Source organism: Ostrea edulis, chromosome 10 (assembly GCF_947568905.1).
Source record: "Ostrea edulis chromosome 10, xbOstEdul1.1, whole genome shotgun sequence".
Classification (NCBI taxonomy): domain Eukaryota; kingdom Metazoa; phylum Mollusca; class Bivalvia; order Ostreida; family Ostreidae; genus Ostrea; species Ostrea edulis.
Window position 1 is genome coordinate 11319062 of NC_079173.1, and position 27860 is coordinate 11346921.

Below are 27860 nucleotides of genomic sequence, written 5' to 3' on the forward strand. Positions count from 1 at the left end.
AATGAGGTTTCTGGCTTATACAGTTCAGAGCTAACAAAAAACTAAACAAAAGTACAGTTAAAATTGTAACTGGAATTGACTGGACTTTATAATGCAATACTTTGAAAACTGAAAACAAAAAGGTGTTTGATAGATCCATAGCAATAATTGAAGAACACAATAGTCTTTCAAAAACAATCATATTGTTTTCTGCATACAAAAACTTTTCATCTTTCAGGGTTTTATCAGAGACCAATACCACTTTTCATCCACAAGGAGTCCCTTAACATGAGGCATGTATTCTTTTCCACAAACACAAAAATCAATGCAGATGAAGTGTTTTGATTACGGCTTTACTTCTCCCATAGCCTCTGTGTGACCGAGATGGAATCTTTTATTAACAGAGTCGTCTCAATCCCATCCATTCATCCACACATTATTTGATTAAATGCTAGTTCTTAATTAAACCTGTCTACACAGGACAATTTCTCTCCTCACACTGATTTCACTCTGTGTGTGTTGGTCTGGGAGTAACACACACTGTACTTCACAATATTATCTGTACTACTTAATACACCATAGGGAATTTTTTCAATAAGTGATATTCTCATGAATGAAAATCATGCTGTACACAGCATTTTGAATAACTCTAACATTAAGAGATATTGATGAAAAGGGTTTGACTTGTTCGATGCAATAAATCAGACCTGTTAATGAGAGAATATTCCTATCCATGCCTTGTTCATGAGAGAAAATTCCTACCCATACCTTGTCCATGAGGTAATATTCCTATCGATATCTTGTTCATGAGGTAATATTCCTACCCATACCTTGTTCATGAGGTAATATTCCTATCGATATCTTGTTCATGAGGTAATATTCCTACCCATACCTTGTTCATGAGGTAATATTCCTATCGATATCTTGTTCATGAGGTAATATTCCTACCCATACCTTGTTCATGAGGTAATATTCCTATCCCTACCTTGTTCATGAGGTAATATTCCTATCGATACCTTGTTCATGAGGTAATATTCTTATGCATACCTTGTCCATGAGGTAATATTCCTATCCCTACCTTGTCCATGAGGTAATATTCCTATCCCTACCTTGTTCATGAGGTAATATTCCTACCCATACCTTGTCCATGAGGTAATATTCCTACCCATACCTTGTTCATGAGAGAATATTCCTACCCATACCTTGTTCATGAGGAATGTTTGTGCTTGTGCGAGTTCTCTTACCTTTTCAATCAAAAGAGACTTGTTGACTTGGAGACACTTTTGGGCGGTATCTTTGTTTTTCTCGATAAGTTTCTGTTGTGCAGTCAACTGCGACTGTTGCGTGGTTACTTGCCGTCGAAGTTCCTCATTTTGCTGAAAGTACAGAATCAACGTACTTTACAATATGTAAATGATGTTAAATTACGCCATGTACCCATTTCAAACAAACCTTTGAATCACGCAGTATAAAATTGTTAGCCACAGCAATTGGTATACATGTACATATATTAGTTAAAAACTCCCAAGATTTCAATTCATCTTTTTCATAAGGTTTGCAAATTTACATTTTTTCAATACCACATGTACATAGGTACAACTTAGCTAAAATTTGATATTGGCCAAAGAAAAGAATTGTGCTTGATACATAAGGGTAAAATAAAGTCATTTTTCCTTTCATAATTAGACATTTGTTACACATTGCACACTATCACACCTAAACTTATTAAGATATAAAAGACATGGAAGAACAAACTGAACCTAATTATAATTAAGCTGATAAAAAAAGTTTAAAAGATTTATACTTTTCATGACACTGTGTCGCAAGATGGTGATTCAAATGTTTTGTGAAATATTTTGTATCGATTTCTTTGTCTATCATTGTAGCTCAGTGAGTGTCTTTTGACATATTACAGCTTTCTTACCCGTAGTACGTCTTCACTGCGATTGTCTTTTGACATATTACAGCTTTCTTACCCGTAGTAGGTCTTCAATGTGATTGTCTTTTGACATATTACAGCTTTCTTACCCGTAGTAGGTCTTCACTGCGATTGTCTTTTGACATATTACAGCTTTCTTACCCGTAGTAGGTCTTCACTGTGATTGTCTTTTGACATATTACAGCCTTCTTACCCGTAGTAGGTCTTCACTGCGATTGTCTTTTGACATATTACAGCCTTCTTACCCGTAGTAGGTCTTCAATGCGATTGTCTTTTGACATATTACAGCTTTCTTACCCGTAGTAGGTCTTCACTGCGATTGTCTTTTGACATGTTACAGCTTTCTTACCCGTAGTAGGTCTTCACTGTGATTGTCTTTTGACATATTACAGCCTTCTTACCCGTAGTAGGTCTTCACTGCGATTGTCTTTTGACATATTACAGCCTTCTTACCCGTAGTAGGTCTTCAATGCGATTGTCTTTTGACATATTACAGCTTTCTTACCCGTAGTAGGTCTTCACTGCGATTGTCTTTTGACATGATACAGCTTTCTTACCCGTAGTAGGTCTTCACTGCGATTGTTTTTTGACATATTACTGCTTTCTTACCCGTAGTAGGTCTTCAATGCGATTGTCTTTTGACATATTACAGCTTTCTTACCCGTAGTAGGTCTTCACTGCGATTGTCTTTTGACATATTACAGCTTTCTTACCCGTAGTAGGTCTTCAATGCGATTGTCTTTGTGTTCCCCGCTGTTGACGTATTCTACCTCTGTCTGTACAGCTTTGTGGTACTGGTAGAGGGACCGCTGAGGTGGGTATCCCATACTGTCAGAATTACTAAGACTGCCAGGGGAAGGAACTGTGTAACCCTGTCCAATACATAACAAGAATTCAAAAGGGGGATTCATTATGTGTCAATATTAGCCACTACTTGACGACTAAACATAATCTGAGGCTTCATTTTATGGAGGAGTTGTTGAATTTTGCAAACCCTTCAGTTAGATTTGCATTTTTGTATTGGTAAGCACTGAACTTTAAATAAATCAATTTATGAGAGACCTATCACTCATCTTTCAAGTTATGAGCAAGGTTGAACATTTGAATTTTAGGTCAAACACCAAGGTCAAGGTCACAATGTCAAAGATCATGTTATCAGATGAATCTTGTCATAAGGAATTAATAAGCAAAATATGAAAGCCCTACCTAAATAGTCCTGACCAGTAGATATTGCCTTTCTTAGGTTTTTATTAAAGTACATAAAACTCCCAAGGTCAAGGTTACAAGGTCAAAAACATTGGTACCAAGAAAAAGGTCTTGTCACAAGGAATGCACAAATATGAGACCTATCAATCACCATTCAAAAGTTATCAATAACCAAAAAGTTTCAGACAAATGGACAGGACAGAAAACAATGTCCCTGACATTAGATCAGAGGAAATGTCTAAAGACCACTCTCATAGAGTTATTGATGTGGACTCGTGTAAGTGAGATGTGTGTTTTTGTACCTTTGGTAATGAAGCAAGAGCACTAAACTCACAACTGCTGACATATGAAAATTTCTTTATGTTATCAATGTACCAAATTTCATAAAATTTCATGTATATGAAGATGAGTACAAAGTGTACCTGCCATCTGTTTCAATATTGAAGACTTACATAGGGAATACCCTGAGGAGAGGGTGATTTGGTTCCAAGGTGTGCATTCACTGAGCTTCTACTAGGGGACTGGTTTTGCTGTATAAAAATAAAGTACAATCAATGCATTCTGATCAAAATGAAACACAAGTAAATTCCTCAAAATGAAGCCTACAGCCCTATTTTCATTTAACTCTTCCTAATTTCCTCATCACAAAATACAAATTCATGTGGGAAATGCTCAAGGAAAAACATGTTAACCTCATAATAGTTTACAATTCTCTAAGTAACAATAGACAATTTTCTGAAACATTCATAACTATACCAATTGAGAAGAAACAACAGAGTACTGACTGTCTGGATGTAGTGTTACAGAGTACTGTCTGTCTGGGTGTAGTGTTACAGAGTACTGTCTGTCTGTGTGTAGTGTTATAGAGTACTGACTGTCTGTGTGTAGTGTTACAAAGTACTGTCTGTCTGGGTGTAGTGTTACAAAGTACTGACTGTCTGGGTGTAGTGTTACAGAGTACTGTCTGGGTGTAGTGTTACAGAGTACTGTCTGGGTGTAGTGTTACAAAGTACTGACTGTCTGGGTGTAGTGTTACAGAGTACTGTCTGGGTGTAGTGTTACAGAGTACTGTCTGTGTGTAGTGTTACAAAGTACTGTCTGTCTGTGTGTAGTGTTACAGAGTACTGTCTGTCTGTGTGTAGTGTTACAGAGTACTGTCTGGGTGTAGTGTTACAGAGTACTGTCTGGGTGTAGTGTTACAGAGTACTGTCTGTCTGTGTGTAGTGTTACAGAGTACTGTCTGTGTGTAGTGTTACAGAGTACTGTCTGTGTGTAGTGTTACAGAGTACTGTCTGGGTGTAGTGTTACAGAGTACTGTCTGGGTGTAGTGTTACAGAGTACTGTCTGTCTGTGTGTAGTGTTACAGAGTACTGTCTGTGTGTAGTGTTACAGAGTACTGTCTGTGTGTAGTGTTACAGAGTACTGTCTGGGTGTAGTGTTACAGAGTACTGTCTGTGTGTAGTGTTACAGAGTACTGTCTGTCTGTGTGTAGTGTTACAGAGTACTGTCTGTGTGTAGTGTTACAGAGTACTGTCTGGGTGTAGTGTTACAGAGTACTGTCTGGGTGTAGTGTTACAAAGTACTGACTGTCTGGGTGTAGTGTTACAGAGTACTGTCTGTCTGTGTGTAGTGTTACAGAGTACTGTCTGTGTGTAGTGTTACAGAGTACTGTCTGTGTGTAGTGTTACAGAGTACTGTCTGGGTGTAGTGTTACAGAGTACTGTCTGGGTGTAGTGTTACAGAGTACTGTCTGGGTGTAGTGTTACAGAGTACTGACTTTCTGGGTGTAGTGTTACAGTTGCATTTTCTCATCATTTAAAGTTTATATCACTTGCAAGAGTGAAAGGTTTGAAATTTACATCATCAGGGACTGTCCAATAGGCCAATTCAACTTAATAGATAGATTACTATAATAGTCTTGCATGACAGCACTCAAATTTGGAGAAATTCTTGAATTATTTTAGCTCAGCTACTTTTTTTTCAATATAAAACTTGAAGCAAATGACTATTGTGCTACCTTAATTAATTATAACATTTGAGCAATTAGAGAGAAACTCAAAAGTACAGGAAGACCTACTGTAAACCAACCCATATTCTCGTGTGAGAAATTATCGCAAGGTTCACAAGAACCTCGCAAGGTTCACAAGAAACTCTTCATCGCAAATATTTCTCGCCACGAACCAGACCTTTCATGTTTCTTATACGTTTAAGATTATCTTGGTCGTGAAAATTAGTTGCTGCGAACCAGTTCATCATTAGTAAATCGTGAAATAAAGTCGCAAATAAAAGTCAGTTTACAATAGTTCCAAGGTAGAACTTTACACTAGTGTAGTCTGAAACGGCAGTAAGGGACAAGACACGTGATAGAGAGATCCAAAGCGATTCTTACAACTAACCAAGGAGAGAATGACATTTCAATTGAAGAAGTTGTTTTAGAGATTGGAAAATAACTGAAATTTAAATAAAAGTTTGAACAAGATGAAATCTCTTTATATTGATTTCTACAGGCCTTGGCAGAAAAATCATTTATTAACTAAATAGTGCAATAAATCTGTCACTGGTGTGGTAAATTTGGAAAATTTTCAGAACAGCTGTCCAACAGATATTTGACCAGTTTCAGAACCTTTGTGAATGTGTTAATTTCAATCACACTGCTGTCAACTCTGTAGAGATTACTGATCAAAACGTTAACTGTCTTGTACGATCAAAGGCAACACTGAACAGAGGGTACCATCGTACAGTATAACAAAATCTGTCAGTCAGGTATAAAGTCTGGGAAGTCTAAATCAGAGTCACTACGGTTTACCAGCTAGTATGTCCTTTTCCATGCAGCATCAGAACACCGTCTCTGTATACATGATACAGGAAATGTACTATTTTTCCTTGGCAAGAATCAATAGCACTTACTACAGCACTTCATCATCTCCTTATCCCTATTTGGTGTAGAAAATGAGCTTATCTCTCCTTCTGTATGATATAATATTCATCAGGAAACACTGCTTACCTTAAAATAATCATTGATTTTCTTCCCATTCGCTTCAGGCCGCGTGGATTTTGGAGTCGCTGAAAGACGAGGAAAATAATTATAATTGTATGTTAATCCCAACTACAGTCGTGCTGTAAATTGATGATTTAAAAAAAAAATTATGAATGGATCTGTAGCTCTCTGGTTTACCCAATTTTCATCCCCTAGAGCTACAGTTCTTCTGCTACTTAAATCATTGAATTAATAGAGGTGCATCTTTTTAAACACATGATGGTATTTTTCATCATTCATCTTTTTTTTATCCAGGTCTTTTATTAATCCTTTTGCAAGGGAGAGACCTTATTCAGAAATATAGCTTATCTATAATGATAATCTTAAAGTAACATTCACAACTCAAATCTTCTTCGCAAAAATCATGTGCAATTGCATTTTCATGTTTAATATCAAGTAATTGAACAATAAATCTCTTTCTTGGTCCAAAAACATACATTCAGCTGCAGAAATAAAGTTTCAACAAAAATCTGATAAATTTCTGAAATGATGAACAAGAGACTACGAACTTTACAGATTTAGATGTTGGATAATCTATATCACATAGTAATCCTAAAGGAACATCACCTGCAGCTGTACACATAAACTTGTTGAAACGGTCAATACATTTCTTATTACCTTCCACCTGTTCTCATGCAAACTTGTGATAAAACATATTGTCTAATTTTTTGTTCAATGAAAAAATCATTAGTTCACATAAAAAAAAAAATAAAAAAAAAACACTGGTAAAGAAAAACATTTTATAGTATTATCTAAACTGATTGTTTATCTATACAGGCCAGGGGCCCGTTTTACAAAAGAACTTACGACAAAGTCGCAAGTCTTAAATTGTATTACACAGTTATTAGTTTGAATGAAAGAACTAAAACGTTTCTGAAACTTAATTTTCAACATCATTTCTTCACTATTTTACATTGGAGTGAATTATCTTACAATAAGCGGGAGAATTCCAATTTGTAAAGTTGGTCATAAGTCGTAAGTTCTTTTGTAAAATGCACCCCAGGAGTTTTTCATTTTTTGGGGGGGGTAAATATAAACCCTCCTGTCCAAAATTTAAGCGAATTCTACCCTAAAATCTGTCAATAAAATTAATGAAAACAATGGCAAGGCCTCAAATGAAAAAAAAAAAAAATTGACAGTGAATTTCAGAAGATTTTGAAAAAGTAATCAGTAAATTATTTTATTATTTATTGTTCTATTTTATCGGAACGTTCATGTTTGGGTGTTTATATGTTTGTAAACCTAACAATACAATAGTGATGGTCTTCATGTGCAAATTTAACATGGACAGCTGCTGTTTAAATAAAGTTTGGCTTACTTTATAGAACAGTCAAAAGTTTGTGACACAGACATGGATTTCACATAGGAATGACGATGTGAGAATTATTATTTGTGGTTTTTTCACATAGGAATGACGATGTGAGGATTATTATTTGTGGTTGTGCACTAATGTAATCTGGGACAGTATATGTTTCCACAGAGGAACAACAAGAGGCCCATGGGCCACATCGCTCACATGAGTCACCTTGGCCCTGCTATTGTTCAGCTGCTGTGAATTTTATCAATCTTTATTCCCATGAAAAATTTTGACCCCATATTGTGGTCCCCAAAGGATCATATCATAACTGAAAATGAATTCACATATACACAGAGGTGCATCAACAAAACCGAACAAAATACGAAAGCCCCAACTAGAATAGTTCTGAAGATATTTAACAGGTTACGTTTCCTTAAAAGTAGGTCAAATTCCAAGGTTACAAGAGCAAAGGTCATATTATGAAATAAAAGGTTTTGCCATAATAAATCAATATACAAAATATAAAAGCTTTTAAACAGTTCAGGAGTTATTGATTAGGTCAGAGATCTAAAAAGTAGGTCCAACTCTAAGGTCATAAGGTCAAGCTTCACAAAATAACAAGGTCTTGCCATAAAGAACCTATATACCAAATATGAAAGCCCTACCTTAAATAGTTCAGGAGATATTGAATAGGTCAGGATTTTTTTTAAAAAAAAGGTACATGTTGGTCAAAAGATCAAATACTATGGGTACAAGGTATTGCCATAAAGACTCTATATACATTATATGAAAGCCCCACCTAGAAAAGTTCCAAATATATTTAATAAACTTAATAGGTTATGTTTTCTTAAAAGTAGGTCAAACTCAGAGTTCAAGGTCACAAGGTCAAAGATCATGAAATAAAATGAAAGGTATTGCCATAAGAAATATATATACAAGATGTGAAAGATCTACCTTAAATACTAAATAGTTCAGGACAAATTGTAGAGGTCAGATTCTTATCAAAAGTTAAACTTCCAGGTCAAGGTCACAAGCTCACACACCATTGCATTACATGAAAGGTCTTTCCATAAAAAATGTATATACAAAATGTGAAAGCCCTAGCTTAAATAGTTCTAGAGATATTTTTAAAGATTTTTCCTATATATCAGCATATAACACTTTGATCTCCTACTGTGGCCCCATCCTACTCCCTGGGACCATGAATTGCAAAAACTTAAATCTGCACCATGTCAGCAAATTTTCATGTAAATTTCCCCTTTTCTTGCCCAGTGGTTCTTAAGATGGTTCACAACACCCAGAAATAGTTTCTCAAATCAGTAAGAATTGATTTAATTATAAAAGATATGATGATATACAATAACTATATATACCAAAAGGGCAAAAAATATACAAATCCTACCCCTGGGAGCCATGATTTGAACAAACTTGAATCTGCACTATGCCAGGAAGCTTTCATGTAAATTTCAACTTTTTTGGCCCTGTGGTTCTTGAGAAGATTTTAAATGTCCCCACCCTATTTTTGCATTTTCGTGATTATCTCCCCAGGGGGCATGACCCTTGATTTGAATAAACTTGAATCCCCTTCACCCATGGATGATGTGTACCAAGTTTAACTGAAATTGGCCCAGTGGTTCAAGAGAAGATGTAGCTGCAGAACTGTAGCTCTCTGAAAAAATATTGGGGACAGATCAGAGAGCTACAGATCTACCCCTTACGAAAACCTTCAATTTACAGCGCACAAAAACATGTGCACAGTTGAGGCCTTATATCGTTGTATTCTTGTATTGTCGTCTCATATATTTGATATAAAAAAATTCTTACATATAAGCCTACTATGTGTGCAAACATACCTTCAAATATTCATTAGAAGCAACTAAATTTTGTTATTATTAGAGATGTAATACCACCTGTTAAAACTCAGCCCATGATAAAGATTTGGTACCGTAAGCTTTACTATATCTTATTTGTTAATACTATTTTATCTGAAGCTTAGGACTGCATCGATAAGCACGCCCCAAACTTCTGGTGTAAGGGCAATAACTGCAATAATGTAGGCCATTGAATTATTCCGTTTATAGAATCTAACACAATCTACATCAAGCTATCAGGAACAATTCCATTTGAGCATCTAAATTCTGAATCCCTGACATGTACTTAACCCATAGGCTGCTACACGCGACTTTCGTCGTTTTGCACTTACAACGCACCATTGCTACACGCGACTATTATCGATTCCGTGACGTACTTGTTTACTGTTGATGCTATGCAACAGAGGGGAATCCCAAGCCGGATTAGTACGAAGTGAAGGCTTGTAAAGGCTTTCATTGGTCAAAATACCGTTTATTTTCGGGTTTCTCGGGCTTTATCTCATTGAAGATCGATGTAAACCGAAGTGCATATTGTTGTTTAAAAATAATGTAACAAAATGGCCGACGTCGATTGGAGCGATGAAGAAGCAGTCACCAATTTCTTTACTGATGATGAAAACAATGTTTTTGAAGGCTTTGGACCGGAGGATATTTTATTACAGAATCGGCACGTATTGGCCAATCTGCCGATTTCAGATTTTCCCCCGGAATCAGACCAGGATTTCCCTGACGACTTGAGTAATAACTGGTCATGTCGGGACAGTGATGTTGTAATCGCTCCGTTCAACGGGGAATCTAAACTGAATACAGCGCTGAATATAACAACACAGTTGGATTTTCTGAAATTATTTATCACTAGTGATTTTATTCATGAACTTTTCCGCGAGACAAACAGATATGCCGAAATGAAAAGCCACGAGATACACATATTCAAAGAGAGCATGCACATTTCAACAGTATAGCAATTTTTTATTCAGCACTGCACTAATATACAATGAAAATTAATGCAGTAGGCTAAGGGTTAAGAGTGGGAGATAAATGGTGTGTGTGGTGTGAATGTGTGTGAGTGGGGGGGGGGGGGGGGGGGGGGGGGGTATTTGGTACATTTATCCCCCAGAGTACCAAGTCTAGTGAATAGTGAGTCACAATTCTCTTTAAAGAACACCTCTTCAAAATGCATGAGAGGGCATAGGGTACAAGATGCATCCTTTTCTAACAAATCACAAAGGTACTTGTAACTATTTTCCCCCTACGATGTAATATTTCAGGTTTTGGTAGAGTACATTGTAAAACACACCGCCTGCCTAAATACTCACTGCTCTCAGTGCTGTCATTGGCTGTGGCTTTCCTCTTTCGCTTTCTCTCTGATGGAGTCCTGGGTTGTTTCTCAGGAGTTAATATCAAGTGTGCCTAATTAACAAATTATTTCATAATTAGTGGGCATGCTTAAAATTCTCAAAGGATGCACTTCATGAGCTTAATTGCTTGACCTAGAAATAGACAGCACAAGAAAATAGTACAGGTTATAAAATCTGACAATTTTAACATGTTTAATTGCTAAACAAAATTTTGAGACTTTATCATGTAAGACCTCTTTTTTATGAATAGTATATTTCTCTGCTCTGAAATTTAGCTTATCAAATATCGAAATTGATTGATATAAATATCATGATACAAGACATCTTGGAAGTTTAATGATGCTTTGCATCTGTTTAAAGTCTTCAGTTGTAATTAGATTTTTATTGAGCATGACCAGTTTATAGATTAAATTGGTTCCCTTACCTCATCCTCCCCTGCATTCGACCCAGCACTGAGGTTACTGTTATTCTCTTGGGGGTTGGATGAAACATTCAATGGCTGAAACTAATATACCACGAAATATTATCTCTCATACAATTCAACAACTCAGCAATACCAAAAAAAAAACAACATACCAATTAAAGACATTAGATAGCTTGTCTACATTTTGTCTCTATGCTAAAGCATCTTTCACAAAAAATGAAGTTTGTATGTTTCATTCATTGTTTTGGATGCAAAATGAAGTTGTATCATATTCATGAAAGAAATAAAGATGTTGAACTTCCTGTTTCTGAAACATTGGTTACAGAACACTTCAGATTGCCCGATTAGCGACAGTACATGTAAATGCCTTTGCAGTGATGTCAAAAATAAACAGAATTATTAATGTGTTATGCACATATCCTTAATGTAACAGCACTGACTAAAGAGAACTCATATTCAGAAAAGATTTCACCTGAGCGTAAATCTATTGAAAAACAACAACAACCAAACACTTACTCCTTCATTTCAAAATACATGCTAGAATGAAAGAGACTTGTACAATGTACAAATACCCTGATCTCTTAAATTTACAGTGTTCATAGGAAGAGACTTCTAAAGAACAAGGACAGAATGATGGCACATAGCTAATGACCCTTACACAATACACACACTCTCTTCAAATCAAGACAAACAAAGCACAAAATTCTTCAAGTTAGATTCATCCCGAACTTACTGATTCCAGATTATACTCAAACTGATTCCAGATTTATCTCGGACTGGTTTCAGATTTATCTGGGACTGACTGATTTGATATCTATCTCAGACTGATTCCTCATTTATCTCAGACTGATTTCTCATTTATCTCGGACTGATTTCTCATTTATCTCAGACTGATTTCTCATCTATCTCAGACTGATTTCAGATTTATCTGGGACTGACTGATTCAATATTTAATTCCAAATTTAGACTGATTTCTCATCTATCTCAGACTGATTTCTCATCTATCTCAGACTGATTTCAGATTTATCTGGGACTGACTGATTCAATATTTATTTCCAAATTTAGACTCAGCAATTTGACACACTGAACGTCTGACAGACTTGCCAATCTTAAGTGATTAATAAACAAAAGAAAACAGAAGCATGAAATGAATGCAGTTGAATACAATTTCAAGGATGCATGCAGTTGTGTTAACTTAAACACGAATGTCATGAATACAAAAACATTTCACATGTTAACAGTTAGATATGTGAGGTATATATTACTATGTTTGTTTTGTTAGCTTTGTGTATGTTGCTTTAACCCTAATACCGAAATAATTGTGTCCTACACCAACATTATTGCTATCCTTTGTTTCATAAAACAATATATTGTGTTACATTTGCATTTCCATTTCAGCGGAGTCTGTAATCCACATACGACACACCCATATCCATGATGTGCATTGAGTAATGTCCATTGCATATATATATGAACATTGTATTTGTGTACTGGAACTCAGTCCTGTATTGTATTTGTGATTTGAATCATACATGTTGAATGCTATGCCCATTTGGGCACCTAATTTGCAATGAATCAGATCACAATACAACATGGAGAAAGTTTCATGATGGCTTTAAAAGTTCCTGACATTAAGCGTGTGCGTGGACCTGCCACTTGCTAAAAATGAAGACCGAAAGTCCTGGACTCCTTTAATAAAAAAAAGGATAAGGTGAATTAGGCAGGGACTAAAGTAAAATAATTTGTGGTCAGCCCCTCTGTAAATATTTCCTCTGCATGTTCACACTTCACCACAGTGCCTTGTACTCTAGCTGTATAGCCACACAAGTAACAATGTTTTCTATAATTAGAATGCTCTGTTGTTGTTAGTGGGGACTTGGGGTCAATCAGTTGAAAACACATCTCCACAGTATAATATACAAATATATATAATGAGAGAGAGAAAAGAGAAAAATAAAGTGAGAGGAAAAGAGAAGATAAGCTGATCAATCGTTGATCTTTCAGTTTCAATTGGAGAGGGGGAGAGTAAGGAGAGAGAGAGAGAGAGAGAGAGAGAGAGAGAGAGAGAGAGAGAGAGAGAGAGAGAGGGGGGAGTAAGGAGGGGAGAGAGAGAGGAGAGGGAGGGAAAGAGAGGGAGGGAGATAGGAAGGAGGGAATAAGAGGAGAGAGAGAAGAGGGAGGAAGATACAGAGGGGGAGTAAGAAACAGAGAGAGAGAGAGAGAGAGAGAGAGAGAGAGAGAGAGAGAGAGAGAGAGGAGAGGAGAGAGAGAGAGAGGAGAGGGAGAGGGGGAGAGGAGAGAGAGAGAGAAAGGGGAGAGAGAGAGAGGAGAGAGAGGAAAAGAGTAAGTTAAAGTGTGAATGTTTACTAATGCAATAATACCAAAATCAATATTATACTCTAATGCTATACGTCAATGTGCACTGTCACCACTGAATATCATGTGGGCCCCAGTCTGTGTACACACATATAATTCCTACATTGTCATCGGACCATATCAGCAGTGGTGTATATTTAGCACAATCAAACAGATGAATCTCCTCACCATTGTCCATCAGACAGACCAGCGGTCAAACTGCATGATCAAATTCCCCAGATATCAGTTAACACTCGAAACACTCAAAACCTAGGCATACACATGTACATGACCTAACAGACAAAAATATAACTACTAATGCCCTTTCTTTTGTGTACTCTGTTAGTACATTTGGTTTTTAAAAAAAAAAAATCAATAGTGTGGGGGACTCATGAATTGCCTGATTATTCTGTGACATTTTTATCACTCCACACCTCAATAAGCATGTGCTGTGGCTTCACATTTTTTGTGTCAGTATAAAGTTCCTCAGTTTAAAGTGTATATTGTTCCTACATAAATCAGTACACAACTGAATACAAAAGTTGTCTCCCTTTTCTACTTGCAATGTGGTGTTACACCTAAATCATGGAATCGTCATAATTACCTGCCATTTGGAATAAAACTGAAGATTTCACCACCTTTATTTGTGTTTCTCAACATGACACACACACAATGGCAATTGAAAATGCTTGAAGTAAAGCGATCACCACACAAAACGAGGCTTGATTGCTTAATGAAGATGTATGGACGTCTCTTATCATTAGTACAGGTTTATAGTGATCTGACACCATCATATTGAACTGATCCCTGCAAGCCTGGACAATAACAACACCAAAGGTGAAGAAATTATCTACAATATGTAGGTCACCATCAGAAGCATTTTATGTATATAGCTATCACCAAGCAGTCTAACCCTACCTCAACTTTTCTTGTTATTACTCAAAAAGTTTTCTTTAAATTTTTTTTAGGGTTGTTGTAATGTTTTACTGGTCCCAAGGGTCCCTGGAATAAGATATCTTGGGGTCACCCAGTTCACTCAAGTTGTGTTTGTATTAGTATTCCTGTCACTGGCACCAACTCTGTTCAATTGTTTCCTCAATTCCATCCCATCCCAGTCATGCTATACAAACTGTTTCCCTCACAAATCGTGACTTCAGAAAAAACACAACACTTTCTGTTTGGGATATGTCTCTAGAATGGTTCAGATAAGGTGAAAACGTGATTAATGTTGAACAGGCAATCTTTAATTCATTAAAACAACAACAAAAACCATACTGCAGTGTTTTCTGTTCATCAACAGCTGCAGCTGCGTAGTATGACAAATTGTGTGACTGAAAATTTTATGGGCATGAAATACCATACACAGAATCAGGTCAAATAGGTTTTTGTGTTTTTTGTTTGTTAAATCAAACATTTCAATGTAAATCGAAAAAATTGCATTGCATTCACAAGAGCTAAAGAAAACTTAAGTTCCTTGGGCTTATCTCCTGGATTAAGTCCTACATATTTCTTATGAACTGTGAAGAAACAAACATCCCATAAATGTCGTTCAGGGCTAGAAGATATCCCTTCCTCCTAGCCTCCTATCTACCCCGATATTTCAAGTCGACACCGAGTTCCTTTTTGAGGACATTTTGAACTTGTAAACAAAGGTTTGTTATTGAATAAACATTGATGAATGCAAATATATGAAGGTGAATATGGATAAATATAAGAAGGTCAATATGGATAGATATGAAGGTCAATATGGATAGATATGAAGGTCAATATGGATAAATGTATATACTGTAAAATATTTTTGGGATCTCAAAATTTCCATAGTTAGATGACAATTGATAAGCACGTTCACTGTGACTTGATATCTTTATAGTAGTATAGTTTCTTTTCTTTCTTTTTTTTTGGAGGAGGGGTAATCCGAGATTCCTCTGACTCTTACCCCCGCTTTTATATTTGACATGTGCGGGGGAGAGTCAGAGCGGACTCCATATTGAAAAGTGGGAATTCAGCGACACCAGCTGGTGTCACTGCTTTACCTACCTCTTACAACTTTATTTCGCGGATCTATCTTCCAAGACGTGAGAATTCAGTTAACGGAAGATAAATCTATAAATAGATCATGATTAATACGATGCTATCGCCGTTTAAACGGCCCTAACACCGACAAATGGAGCATCACTTGAATTAGGTCGCCGCCTCGCCATTTGATTTCTTTCCGCATGACGTCAGCACATGTAAACACAAAATTCCATCGTTTAAACGGCGATAGCATCGTATTAATCATGATGTATTTGCAGAATAATCTTCCGATAACTGAATCCTCGCGTCTTGGAAGATGGGTCCGCGAAATAAAGTTGTAAGAGGTAGGTAAAGCAGCGACACCAGCTGGTGTCGCTGAATTCCCATTTTTCAATATGGAGTCCGCTCTGACTCTCCCCCGCAGAAGTCGCAAAATAAAAGCGGGGTTAAGAGTCAGAGGAATCTCGGATTAGAGGAGGGGGTGTTAAATTTTAGGTAAAGTACAAAGCACATGGTTTGGAAAAAAAATGAAAATTAAACCTCCATGAAAATTAATGATTTTACAAATATTTAGGTGATGATTGACAGAATTTCTGACATTTTGTCATATCATCCGTGTACAGTCCATGAAACCTTCCCCAATCCCCATTATAGCATGCTCATTATTTACCCATTGTTCCCATACTATAGCTCACTGTTCACTCAGGGTCAGACAAACGCTTCAGAGATTGTAGGACCAACAGTGGCTGGAATATAACAATGATCTGTCCAAGTATGACATCATCGCCATTTTATTCCAACATTCAGTAAAACACACAAACGTAGGCTGAATGTTAATTATTGTTACACAGAGGCACTTGATGATGAACACTAGGAAAACGTAAATTCCTAATCACTTGGCAAATGAAATTGATTTAGTGGGTTTGTGTTCAGCAAGAGCTAGGCCATTTTATTGAGACCTGAATTCATAATAAGGACTCCATATCCAAGCATCTCCTACACAAGTGTCTGTTATGCTTACTATGAAGGTCTGGCAGGGACTACACTGAAGTCCAACAAAAATCCACAGCCATCCATTTATATAAATTGATGCATACTGTCTTAGGCTTGATATACACCTTAGTGATGGATCCAAAGGAGAGTGAGTCTTTCAAGTCCCCCCCCCCCTCTCTCCCTTTTCAACCTGTTATATCTGCATTTTTACACAGCATGCTTTTAAACAGGACATTGTTTTGAAAGTCCTACAATTTTTGCAGCTTCAACTTTCATGCCTCTCACCTAACAGTGCTAACAACCTTTTAGTTACACTTATAACAGGTGAAAAGTTTGACAATCAAAGCTTGATACGCAGGGTTGTCACTACGACATAAAATACACAGAACTGGGGCCCTTTATACTCTTTATATCACTAGCACATCATTTAGGTAGCCGGGAATTTTCGACACGTTAGGCTGGGAACATCATCTGCTCTCGGATCTTTGAAATAAAAATGTCCTAATTTCTGATTTTCAGAAGCTTCTGGGCTTTCCCCTAACCTGAGGGCTTGAAAAACCTTGCTGAACCTTCTACCTTTATAAATTTCATGACCTGCTACGGAGCTACTGTCATTTAAACAATAAAATACTTTTTTTCTTATATCATCAGGTGGTGAAGGTAGCAAGCATTACACAAAAAATTCATAACTCGCATTATGTAAATCAATTCGCTGTAAGAATGAATTCATTATATTAAGTATGTAAACTGTAACCGTGTTTTACTGTAAACATGAATTCATTATAAGTGTGTTCACTGTAACCGTGTTTTACTGTAAACAGGAATTCATTATAAGTGTGTTCACTGTAACTGTGTTTTACAGTAAACATGAATTCATTATAAGTGTGTTCACTGTAACCGTGTTTTACTGTAAATATTAATTCATTATAAGTGTGTTTACTGTAACCGTGTTTTACTGTAAATGTGAATTCATTATAAGTGTGTTTACTGTAACCGTGTTTTACTGTAAATGTGAATTCATTATAAGTGTGTTCAATGTAACCGTGTTTTACTGTAAGTGTGTATTCATTATAAGTGTGTTCACTGTAACCGTGTTTTAATGTAAACATGAATTCATTATAAGTGTGTTCACTATAACCGTGTTTTACTGTAAACATGAATTCATTATAAGTGTTCACTGTAACCGTGTTTCACTGTAAACATGAATTCATTATAAGTGTGTTCACTGTAACCGTGTTTTACTGTAAACATGAATTCATTAGAAGTGTGTTCACTGTAACCGTGTTTTACTGTAAACATGAATTCATTATAAGTGTGTTCACTGTAATCGTGTTTTACTGTAAGCATGAATTCATTAGAAGTGTGTTCGCTGTAACCGTGTTTTACTGTGCATATTTTTATCCGGTATACAGCTCAATGCTTTAATATAAAATCTACAGAACTCCACAGTTCAATACTTACCCTGCTGCCGAGAAAACGGGCCTCGAGTAACTCTTGTTTCCGTGGATCAAGGCTCTGTAGGTTGACATTGCTTTCCATAACGACTAAGCCTAAAAATATACACATATAGTAAGTATATATTAAACAACTAAACCTAAAAATATACACATATAGTAAGTATATACTAAACGACTAAACCTAAAAATATACACATATAGTAAGTATATACTAAACGACTAAGCCTAAAAATATACACATATAGTAAGTATATACTAAACGACTAAGCCTAAAAATATACACATATAGTAAGTATATACTAAACAACTAAACCTAAAAATATACACATATCATAATAAGTATACATTAAAACACCGAGAAATTAATTATTAATTTAATATCTACACAGGTAAATATCTGCATACACAAGTACACTGTACATGTACTATACCATATAATCATATACATATAATCTGGCCCCCTAAAGATCTTAAATCTAAAAAAAAAAAAGTTTACTTTAAATTGATGAAGGGTATATATACATGTACGAAAATCTTTTATAAATTGATTGATTGATTGTAGTTTGTTTAATGTCCCTCTCAATAATCTTTCACTCATATGGAGACCACTGCTGGTCAAAGGTTGCAAAATGCTCGGTGTTTACGGCCTTTGAGCAGGGAGGGATCTTAAATATCGTGCCACATCTGCTGTGACACGAGGCCTCAATTTTTGTGGTCTCATCCAAAAGACCACCCCATTTAGTCGCCTCTAAAGACAAGCAAGTGGTACTGAGGACCTATTCTAACCCGGATCCCCACAGAAGTATAAACATATACACATTATTTTCAGAGAATTGCTTGTAAACCTAAGATATGGTGACCCCATAAATGTTAGGAGCATTCTCCGAGATCAGCAGAATGTAATACAGAGGTGAAAATTTTTACCATGCTCAGCTATATTGTCGAGATATCTGATCTGTTTAAGTGCATGTATATACACATTACACGGCTCAGCTTATTGATAAATAGGACTATCACCTACACACAGGCATCACGATACACATTAAGAATACAACACCTAATAAATGACACATCCTAATCTATGTACCTAACTAAAGTTGAAGTCTCCAATTTAGGAGCAACAGATTCTTCATACGAATGTCTACTAAATAAGTAGTACTGAGGCAGAGAGAGGCACAGGATATCTAAGATAACAGTACACGTACAGGGATGTGACTGAATTCCTCAGAGATCAGAGGGAAAACTGGTCAAAAAGGGAGGAAAACACTTCACCCTACCTGGAAAAATATCATTTTCTGCCACTTTAGATCAAATCCAGAGTGTTTCATTTTTTCGAAAATTGAGCAAATCAGAGGATTTCCTCTGAAAAGAAGAAAAAACCCACCCCTGCATGTCACTCCAGCCACTCTTTTATCATGTAGCTATCCATGAAATATAATCAATGATTCTTTTTCTACTTCTCAAGGAAATTGTTCACACTGTATCTCTCCCTTATTCTTATCAAAACAGGTATATACATCAGTAAGAATATAATTATAACAAAATTTGGGTCGACTTTCTATTCTTGTAACAAGTATTGACATGTAATGCTTGTTATTACATGGCAGAAATACTGAACCTGAGGATTAAACATTCACTACATCATATAGAAGATGAACAGCTGAGACTAATGAATGGGTTTACATGTGTCAGTCAGATAGGTCTCGTCCTTCATGTTCATGATGAAGAGTGGAAAACAACCGAAAAGTAATTCATTTAAAACAATCATACTGGAATATTTACATTTCAAAATGTTTTTGCCTTCGATAAAACTAAAAGAATTGAATTATTTATAATGATTGCCATTTCCTCATGAATGTGAACAATGTGGGTATGAACATTGATAAATATAGTAGGACTATTTTCAACGGCTGAAAATTCTCCCACGAAATGAAAATAGAATGTAAATATGGGTTATAATTTCATTTTTAAAAATATACATGAGGGTATGAACAGCAATGCTTCACGCCAGCGTACTTTTCATGGAGCACTAACATGTATATTTCAAAAATAAAATTTATTTCTTAATGTCCACTGACCAGTGATGTAATCCAAAAGGTCAAATCTATACTACTGATACTGCAACATTGACCAGTGGTCATCTCAAATTCCAACAGGTACTCCCCTTACATCATGTTTCAGAAAAAGCACAAGGTTTATCTGTGAAACACAGTCCCCAACCCATCCCTGGAACAAAATCCTATGGTGCGCGCAGCACAATGTAACTGACCTTTGACCTCCATGCAAATCCTTGAACTAACAAGAAACCTTGACCTTCCCATGGACTAAACCACCCAACCTCCATTTCATATGACTTAAATTTTCCCCTCCCTCATCTAAGGCCAAGGAGACAGAAAACCAAAACTGCATACCGTCACTCAGCGAGGAAGGCGGGGGTGGGTATAACTAAATAAAAACATTTTATTGTATTTGTTACAGGACAGCGACACCACAAACATGCTCAAAATGAGAATTATCATATCAAAAAGGGTTTAATCAAAAGATCAATATTCCGACAATATGCGGTTAATAAGCCAGGATCACTGTTTCTACTATTGGTAGCCAGCTGTGAAGCGTGCACGGACATACGTTCTATTACTTGTAATATAATTACTGTATACAGTATATATGTACCCTCCAAGTAAACGATCTTTATTCAGGATATATTTTAATTCCATTAACACAAGGTATTCTGCTCAATCCTTTTCCCTGTAGCATTTCTAAATGATAACCAACACAAATGACGACTGGAACTATGTAATTTAGCAAAGTAAAATCAGTTTAGATATCAAGGAGAAGTATCCACACTCTAAGAACTTAAAACATTAGTAAAATAGGGTATTTGGTAAAAGTGCTTTTCAATGACCTTGTCCTAAAGTTAGCATTTGACCTTTAAACTTAAATCAAAAGGAATTGAGATATTGTGCAAAACTGCATCCCTGCAAGCATCACACAAACTGGTCACAAAACACAAATTTTGTACACAAATATTTCCTCTGCTGAGGCCTTGACCGGTGACTAGCAACCCTGTATAAGACATTTAGATAAGAGAGATTTAAATCTTGCCAAGCTGCAGAAATAGAAATTGACCCCATTCTCAATTAAAAATACAGCACATTTTCTCCAAAATTTAACTTCAAATTCCATAATTCATATTTGATAAGTTGCATGCACATTTAAATTACAACTTCCTTAGGATTTTAAATCCTGTTTGAAGTGAGGTGAAGGTCAGTTTGAAATTTATAAAGCAGTTCTTGTGATCTCTGTTAAGTGTTACATAAACAGGGAACCAGATTAATAGTATTCACATGTTATACAAGTATCAATAGTACTAAGTGCAAAATCCTTGTTTCATTTGGTGCTTACATGTTACAACATTTGTTAGACTTCAAACATCTCCCCACCAAATCCCAAATTTACCACTTAAATGTTCCCAAATTAAAATGTAATGGGGCCCCTGTATTAAGGAGGAATGCCACACCAGAGAAATTTGACGTGGATGAAAAGTGGAGGATATGTACAACAATATTTTTTGAAATTGAAAACTTTAAAATTTACTCTATTTAGTCTAAAAATGCAGTTTTAGTCGAAAGCAATCTGAATTTTTTTTTAAAAATCCCTGCAGGACTCGAACACACGATCTACAGTTCAGCACGCAGTCTACGTGCTAACCTACTGAGCTACTAAATGAATAGATAAATATTGCTAATATTCATATTTTCATCCATGTTTTAAAAGGAAATCAGCCATTATGACGATGTAGAGTACCTCGATCCTTAAAGAAAAAGTATATTCTGCCCCGTCTTATACAAACTGACAAATGGAACATGCCTGAGTTCCACAGGCTACGTACATCACGATACAATACGCATCATAATATGAACATGCGATGTGATATATATACAATAAAGTTTTCATGACTGTAATTACTTGATTTTTTTTTTAGTTTTCTGTTGTTTATTTAATAGTTGTAGTTAGGCCAATCAAAATTAATTCATAGATCATCATCCCCGCCCGCCCCTCAAAAAAGGACCCACCCCGATTTTTTTGTTTTTGCTAAAATTACGATTTCAAACAAACTTGCTTCCCAGTGACATGAGTGAATGATGAAAATCACAGAATGTTGGTTTTATATCTTCTACCAAGGATTCTTTGAATGTTAACCTGATCAACACTTTGTGTGATGCTTTTTGTCAATAATTTTTTTTTTCTCGGGAAATAAAAATTAAAAAATCCTCCCATCCGCCCCATATTTTTTTTGTGACCCGGTATGATAATCTACTAATTAAGTTGAATTAGCCTTAATAACCTTATCTATTAGATTCAACCAGGAATTTAGTTAAGGCCAATTCGACTTAATTGATAGATTATCATTCCCGCCCGCCCCAAATTTTTTTATTTTGTGAAACTTGTGATTTCCGGAAAATTTTCATTTCCGACTCCGGTATTTACACTTCTTGTTTACATTTCCAGTATAGCAACATGAAAAGCCACATGAAAAAAATTGATATGTTTTTCTTAATTTCTCATGTTCTTTTGGGCGTAAATGAAAGGAAATTGGGATTAATGTTCTTCATATCTTGAAGAAGTTTTGTATGTTTTTGTGTTTGAAATTGAAGCTTAACCTTGAATTCGTCTGTGAAATAAGCATAGATTGATATCCATCTGGCATTAAATGATGCACTTTTGTTGACAAAAACTCGTTTGTCATTAATATTTATCTCAGAAAATAAAAATTAAAAAATAAAATCCTCTCATCTGCGCCATAATTTTTGGTGACCCTGGATGATAATCTACTAATTAAGTTGAATTGGCCTAAGAATTAATACATGTATATCACTAAGAATTTGGTTCAATAAACATTACCAGTAATTCGGTTTAATGCATATTATCAGGATTTCAGTCTCCAGTAAACTTCAAATCACGCCTCTCATTTCTTTTCTTTCAGTTCCGTGGTCTTGGTAACAATTCAGTCCACAAATAGTAGTTTATGAAAACTGGGTCTTCTAGTGCTGGACTAAGAAGGTTTGGTGGTCTTTGTTCTCGTTCCTTGAAAATGAAGATTTGAAAAAAAAAAAGTAAGTGATTGAATTTGCTTCGAGTATACTTAGAAAAACTGAGGTTTCCTGAAACATTTTTATGACCCTGAAGTATAATACTATACGAAATAGTGAACAAATGCTAAATGATTTGGGAAGAAATGGTTTTGATTGGGGAAGAAACACTAAAAGGTTTGAATGGAATGGTTCTAAAGAAAATTTAGCATTTTTTTTAAAAATGAAGACTAGAACACTTGAAAATGGAGAACAGCCACTTTGGATCGGGAATGGAATTCTTTACGATGGAAACCAATGGTTAGGCCTATACACTTCAAATGCTGTTTTTCAGACTCTCTCCACACATTTTACATATACTGACATTGTGAGAACAAAAAGAGATATTTTCCCTGCTTAAATTAAAGTTTTACCAATTAGTTTACCCGAAACAATTGAACAGGGATAGAAATAAATTAAATACATGTACAGTTTTCTGAGCGGAACGAAAGTTTACAAATCAATAAATCCGAAAACGCATATGTATTCATATGCGCCCGAAAACAAATAACGTAGTGCAGAGAAACTATTCAAATTCTTGTAATCAGTGAATGAATTGGAATTACAAGAATCTGACAAGCATTCTTTCTGAAGAAATTATCAATGTGTAAATTTAACTCTGCATGGACATTTTACTCACAAACTTAACATAAACGTGCTGTGCACTTTAATTTATTTAGTTTGTGAGTAAAATGTCCGGAGTTTACACATCGATAAATTCTTCAAAAAGAATGTTTAATCCTATACTATTTCTTAAATTAAAAATGTTTGGGATATGTATTTAAACAATGTAGTGGAAACATGAACGTGAATGGAACAGTGGAGGGACCCGGTGATAGCTTATTGAGAAGTGATTTTTATAATTGACAATTTCTTTATGTCCCAATGTTGGGTTGTGTGACAGGTTTTACAGCACTGAGTGGAGCTGTCAGCTGGCCTGGAGGTTATAAAATCTTGCTCAGAGTTGCACTCCAGACAAACATGGCCGAGTTTGAGTATGAGTACAGTAAACATTTTATAATCTCCAGGCCTGGTTATGGGGAATTTAAAACAAGCAAAACGTGGTTACAGCGAACCTACAGGGCCAGCGAAAAACAGTTCATAATAACAAAACTCTGTTACAGCTAATGAAGTTTCGGGTACTTTTCTCTCATTGGGAAATAAATAGCACTTTGCAATATCATATAAGCATCTTCTTGTCTTCTTTATATTATGAACCTATTATTGTATCTCATGTTAATGTTTCCAGACATTTTACTTTGAAAATAAAATACGCAAAATAACCTTCATTCTATAAATGCTATAGATCTGATAATTTTTCATGTTTATTTGAAAACTCAAAATAACTATGAAAGTCGTTTACTGATTTATATACAATTTGCATATTTCTTAAGGTACTATATATATTCTGCGCAATATCATTTTGAACGTCAAAACAGGGACAGTTTATAGTGCTGAGAAAAAACCCCGAAGAAAATGTAATAAACAGAAAATTCATTGTTTTTGTTGTTAATTATAGAATGTATTTCACACGCGAGACAGGACTTTCTCATATTTTCACTCCTGGTTCATACTTGTTAAAATATAAAAAAAAAATCCTGTCTCACTTGTGATATAAATTCTACATCCAAGAAAAAAACATTGAATATCCAATATATAAATATATACACATGTTAAATACACTGTATTAACATACTGAAACGCGAAAAAAATGCATTCAATTCTAAATATACACCAAATAAACTATTCTTTAACTACATGTGAAGTGCTCGAGCTTATACAATATATTTAACTTTGTGCTTTTCTACTACTAGAACCATGATAAAATGCCTTTTATCATTATCAGTTTAAATTGCCAACTGCCTTTTTCTCCTTTGAAGTTCCAATGCATTAATTTCCCCACAACTTACAACTGGATGTAAATTTCTCAGTTCATGCAAACTGAAAGGTCAATGGGTGGAGATTATGGAAATCAACATGATGACATATCGGCCTTGTGTATTTCAATTTCTAATATAAATATATGGTGTTTGTTGTGTAGGTGAACTACAACAAAAAGCTGATAATTTATGCATAATGGCTCTGTTGACTTATACAAATGATGTTATAATCACCTCCCATATTCGACAAACTAGACAGTGATTCCTTATACGTATTAAAGTCTTATGCAGTACCTTCAATGCTTATCAATATTTCAGAAATAAAAAAAAAACTATCCTTCTTGTCAAATCAAATTTATGATTATTTTTTTTTCTTTTCAAATTCGAAGTAGACTTTGTGGAGAAATTCAAGAAAAATAATTTAAAAAAAAAATCATGTGTCAGAATTTGGGAGATTTATCACTTTGACATCACAATGTACAAGCAGAGCTCTATAACATCATTGCCTAATAGGAGATGCAAACATAGTTTAGTAGGCTATGATGTAATAGATAATGAAAGAATGACCACCATTAATATGATGCTGATTTCACAACAAAGTTGCTTGAATCTACCATACTCAGTGTTCGAAATAAACCATAGACCAAGTCTATATCAAATGACACTGGTCTTAGCCAATTGTAATTGAGATAGACCAAATTGTCTATGCCGATTTTCTAGATTTAAAGCAATAGAGTTATCTCAAAGGACCCTGCATGGTCAGTCGACATCTGATACATGTTATAAGGAAAGAAGGATATTGATATTGAAATGGAAAGAAAATATGCATTCTAAGTACTTTAGAAGTAAATGAAAATGTTATAAATTTGTGGGTTTTTTTCAATGTTGCGATCTATGCCAATTCGATGAGGTCTATGTCATCTTCTTTTGGCATAGACCCGTGGTCTATACCAAGTTTAAAGCCAATCTCAAACACTGCATACTACATTCTCCATATTTTCAAGGGCAGATCTTGATTAATGTTATTGCCACATCTTCAGTGTTTTCAAGGACAAATTTTGAGAGATGTTATTGCACTTTTCTTAAAACTGATACCAGTATGGATAAAAAACAAATGAAAGAAATGAAACGTAATTTGCTAAGCCTGTACAATAGAATTTCTCGTCATTGATTTCAGCATTACATAATTCAATCAATTTGCCACTGAAAATAAATACATTCATGAACTGATGCAGGATTTGAAACTAACTTGAAATCTTTTTTAGCCACGTGAGCTACTGAACCTTATAATTCTAAGGGCCATTACATCAAATTTCAGTCCCCCACGAATTAGTAAATCTCTTATTTTAAAACTAGAGTGTTAAAGTTTTGTTGAATAATTGAGAAGAATTTATTGTGAATATTCTGTCTGCTGAAATCCCTCCCCTGGGAATTGCTTGCTTAATGAAACTTCTCTGACTAATTCCACTTCCATTTAACGTTCACCAATTCATGATCCAGGTTAGAATAGATCCTCAGTATCCCTTGCTTGTCCTAAGAGGCAACTAAATGGGACGGTCCTTCGGATGAGACTGCAAAAACCGAGGTCCCATGTCACAACAGGTGTGGCATGATAAAGATCCCTTCCTGCTCAAAGGCTGTAAGCCCCGGGCATAGGCCTAAATTTTACAGCCCTTCACAGGCAATGGTGATGTCTCCATATGAGTGAAAAATTCTCGAGAGGAACGTTATACAATATGAAGTCAATCAATCAATTCCAACATAATCAAATCACGTAGGCTTATGTGACAGAAATCTTTCGATCATCAACATTATTTTGAAAACGAAACAAATGCCAATATATAAATAAGGAAAGGGATGTAAAATAAAAGAAATTTTAGCCCAGCGGAGCAAGGAAATTTTCAAGAAGCTAGCGATAATAAATATATGTTTAAAATTCTTATACAGTATTCAAAATTAACCATAGAACGATAGACCACGTCTATGTCAAATGACACTGGTCTATGCCGATTGTAAATAGGATAGACCAAATTGTCTATGCCGATTTTCTAGGTTTAAAGCAATAGAGTTATCCTAAAAGTCGACATCTGATAAACGTTAAGAGTTAAGGAGGACATTCTTATTATGGAAATGGAAAGAAAATGTGCTTTCTAAGTACACTAGAAGTAAATAACAATGTTTTAAATTTGTGGGGGGTTTTTTCAATGTTGCGGTCTATGCCAATTCAAAGAGGTCATATGTCATCTTGTTTTGGCATAGACCCGTGGTCTAAACCAATTTCGAACACTGCTTATATACACATGATAAATTTGGAAAACAATCTTTGATTTTCAAAAATATATTAAATATATATTTGAGTACTATGAGCTGTAATTAAATATCGTTTTATATTAAATCATAAATTTTGTGCACCGATTCGAATGGGATTAAAAGCACACAGTATCCACTTTTCCCAATGATATTTTATAGTTGATCAGACATCATCTTTTTAATGATAATGAAGGATTTCAGTACCAACAATTTGATATATATATTTTACTTAGAAATCCTTCCAATCAAAATTCTGCTGGGACTACTTGTTCTTCGTTGTAATATTCCGAGATAGACCTATATATTGATGTTAACCTAGTACCTGTTGGAGTATAATAAAAACTATTTCTAAAAGTTTCAAAAACTGCTTTGCTGATTACATTGTACAAAGTTTTTCAAAAGAAAAACACCTGAAACAATCAGATGAAACTGGAAAATCATTTTCATCATCGCCATGTGGGCAACTTAACTGTAACTTTAAGCCACTCACTCAGAAATCTAGTTGCAAATTGCAAGTGGGTGACTGTTAATTTCAAATCCTGTCTGATATCAATTGCGACAGGTGGTTTGTTGGATCTGAGGCCATAGGCAACATTTTGGTCCAAG

At 35.3% G+C, this 27860-nt stretch overlaps 1 protein-coding gene across 5 annotated transcripts in view; it reads right to left on the bottom strand.

Annotated features, from left to right (window-relative positions):
* LOC125666805 (serine/threonine-protein kinase tousled-like 2) overlaps positions 1–27860 on the bottom strand; it is a 52052-nt gene that overhangs the window by 20103 nt on the left and 4089 nt on the right. For all 5 annotated transcript variants that reach the window (XR_007366913.2, XR_007366914.2, XM_048900098.2 and 2 more), the window contains exons 2-9: positions 22838–23020; positions 17937–18025; positions 11112–11192; positions 10646–10739; positions 6129–6187; positions 3577–3654; positions 2632–2790; positions 1224–1355 (exon numbers count right to left, since the gene is read on the bottom strand). Coding sequence is in view for 3 of the 5 variants with exons in the window: in XM_048900098.2 (XP_048756055.1) it covers positions 1224–1355; positions 2632–2790; positions 3577–3654; positions 6129–6187; positions 10646–10739; positions 11112–11192; positions 17937–18014 (681 nt within the window). In the remaining 2 variants the exon portion in view is untranslated. The remainder of the gene's footprint in view (positions 1–1223; positions 1356–2631; positions 2791–3576; positions 3655–6128; positions 6188–10645; positions 10740–11111; positions 11193–17936; positions 18026–22837; positions 23021–27860) is intronic.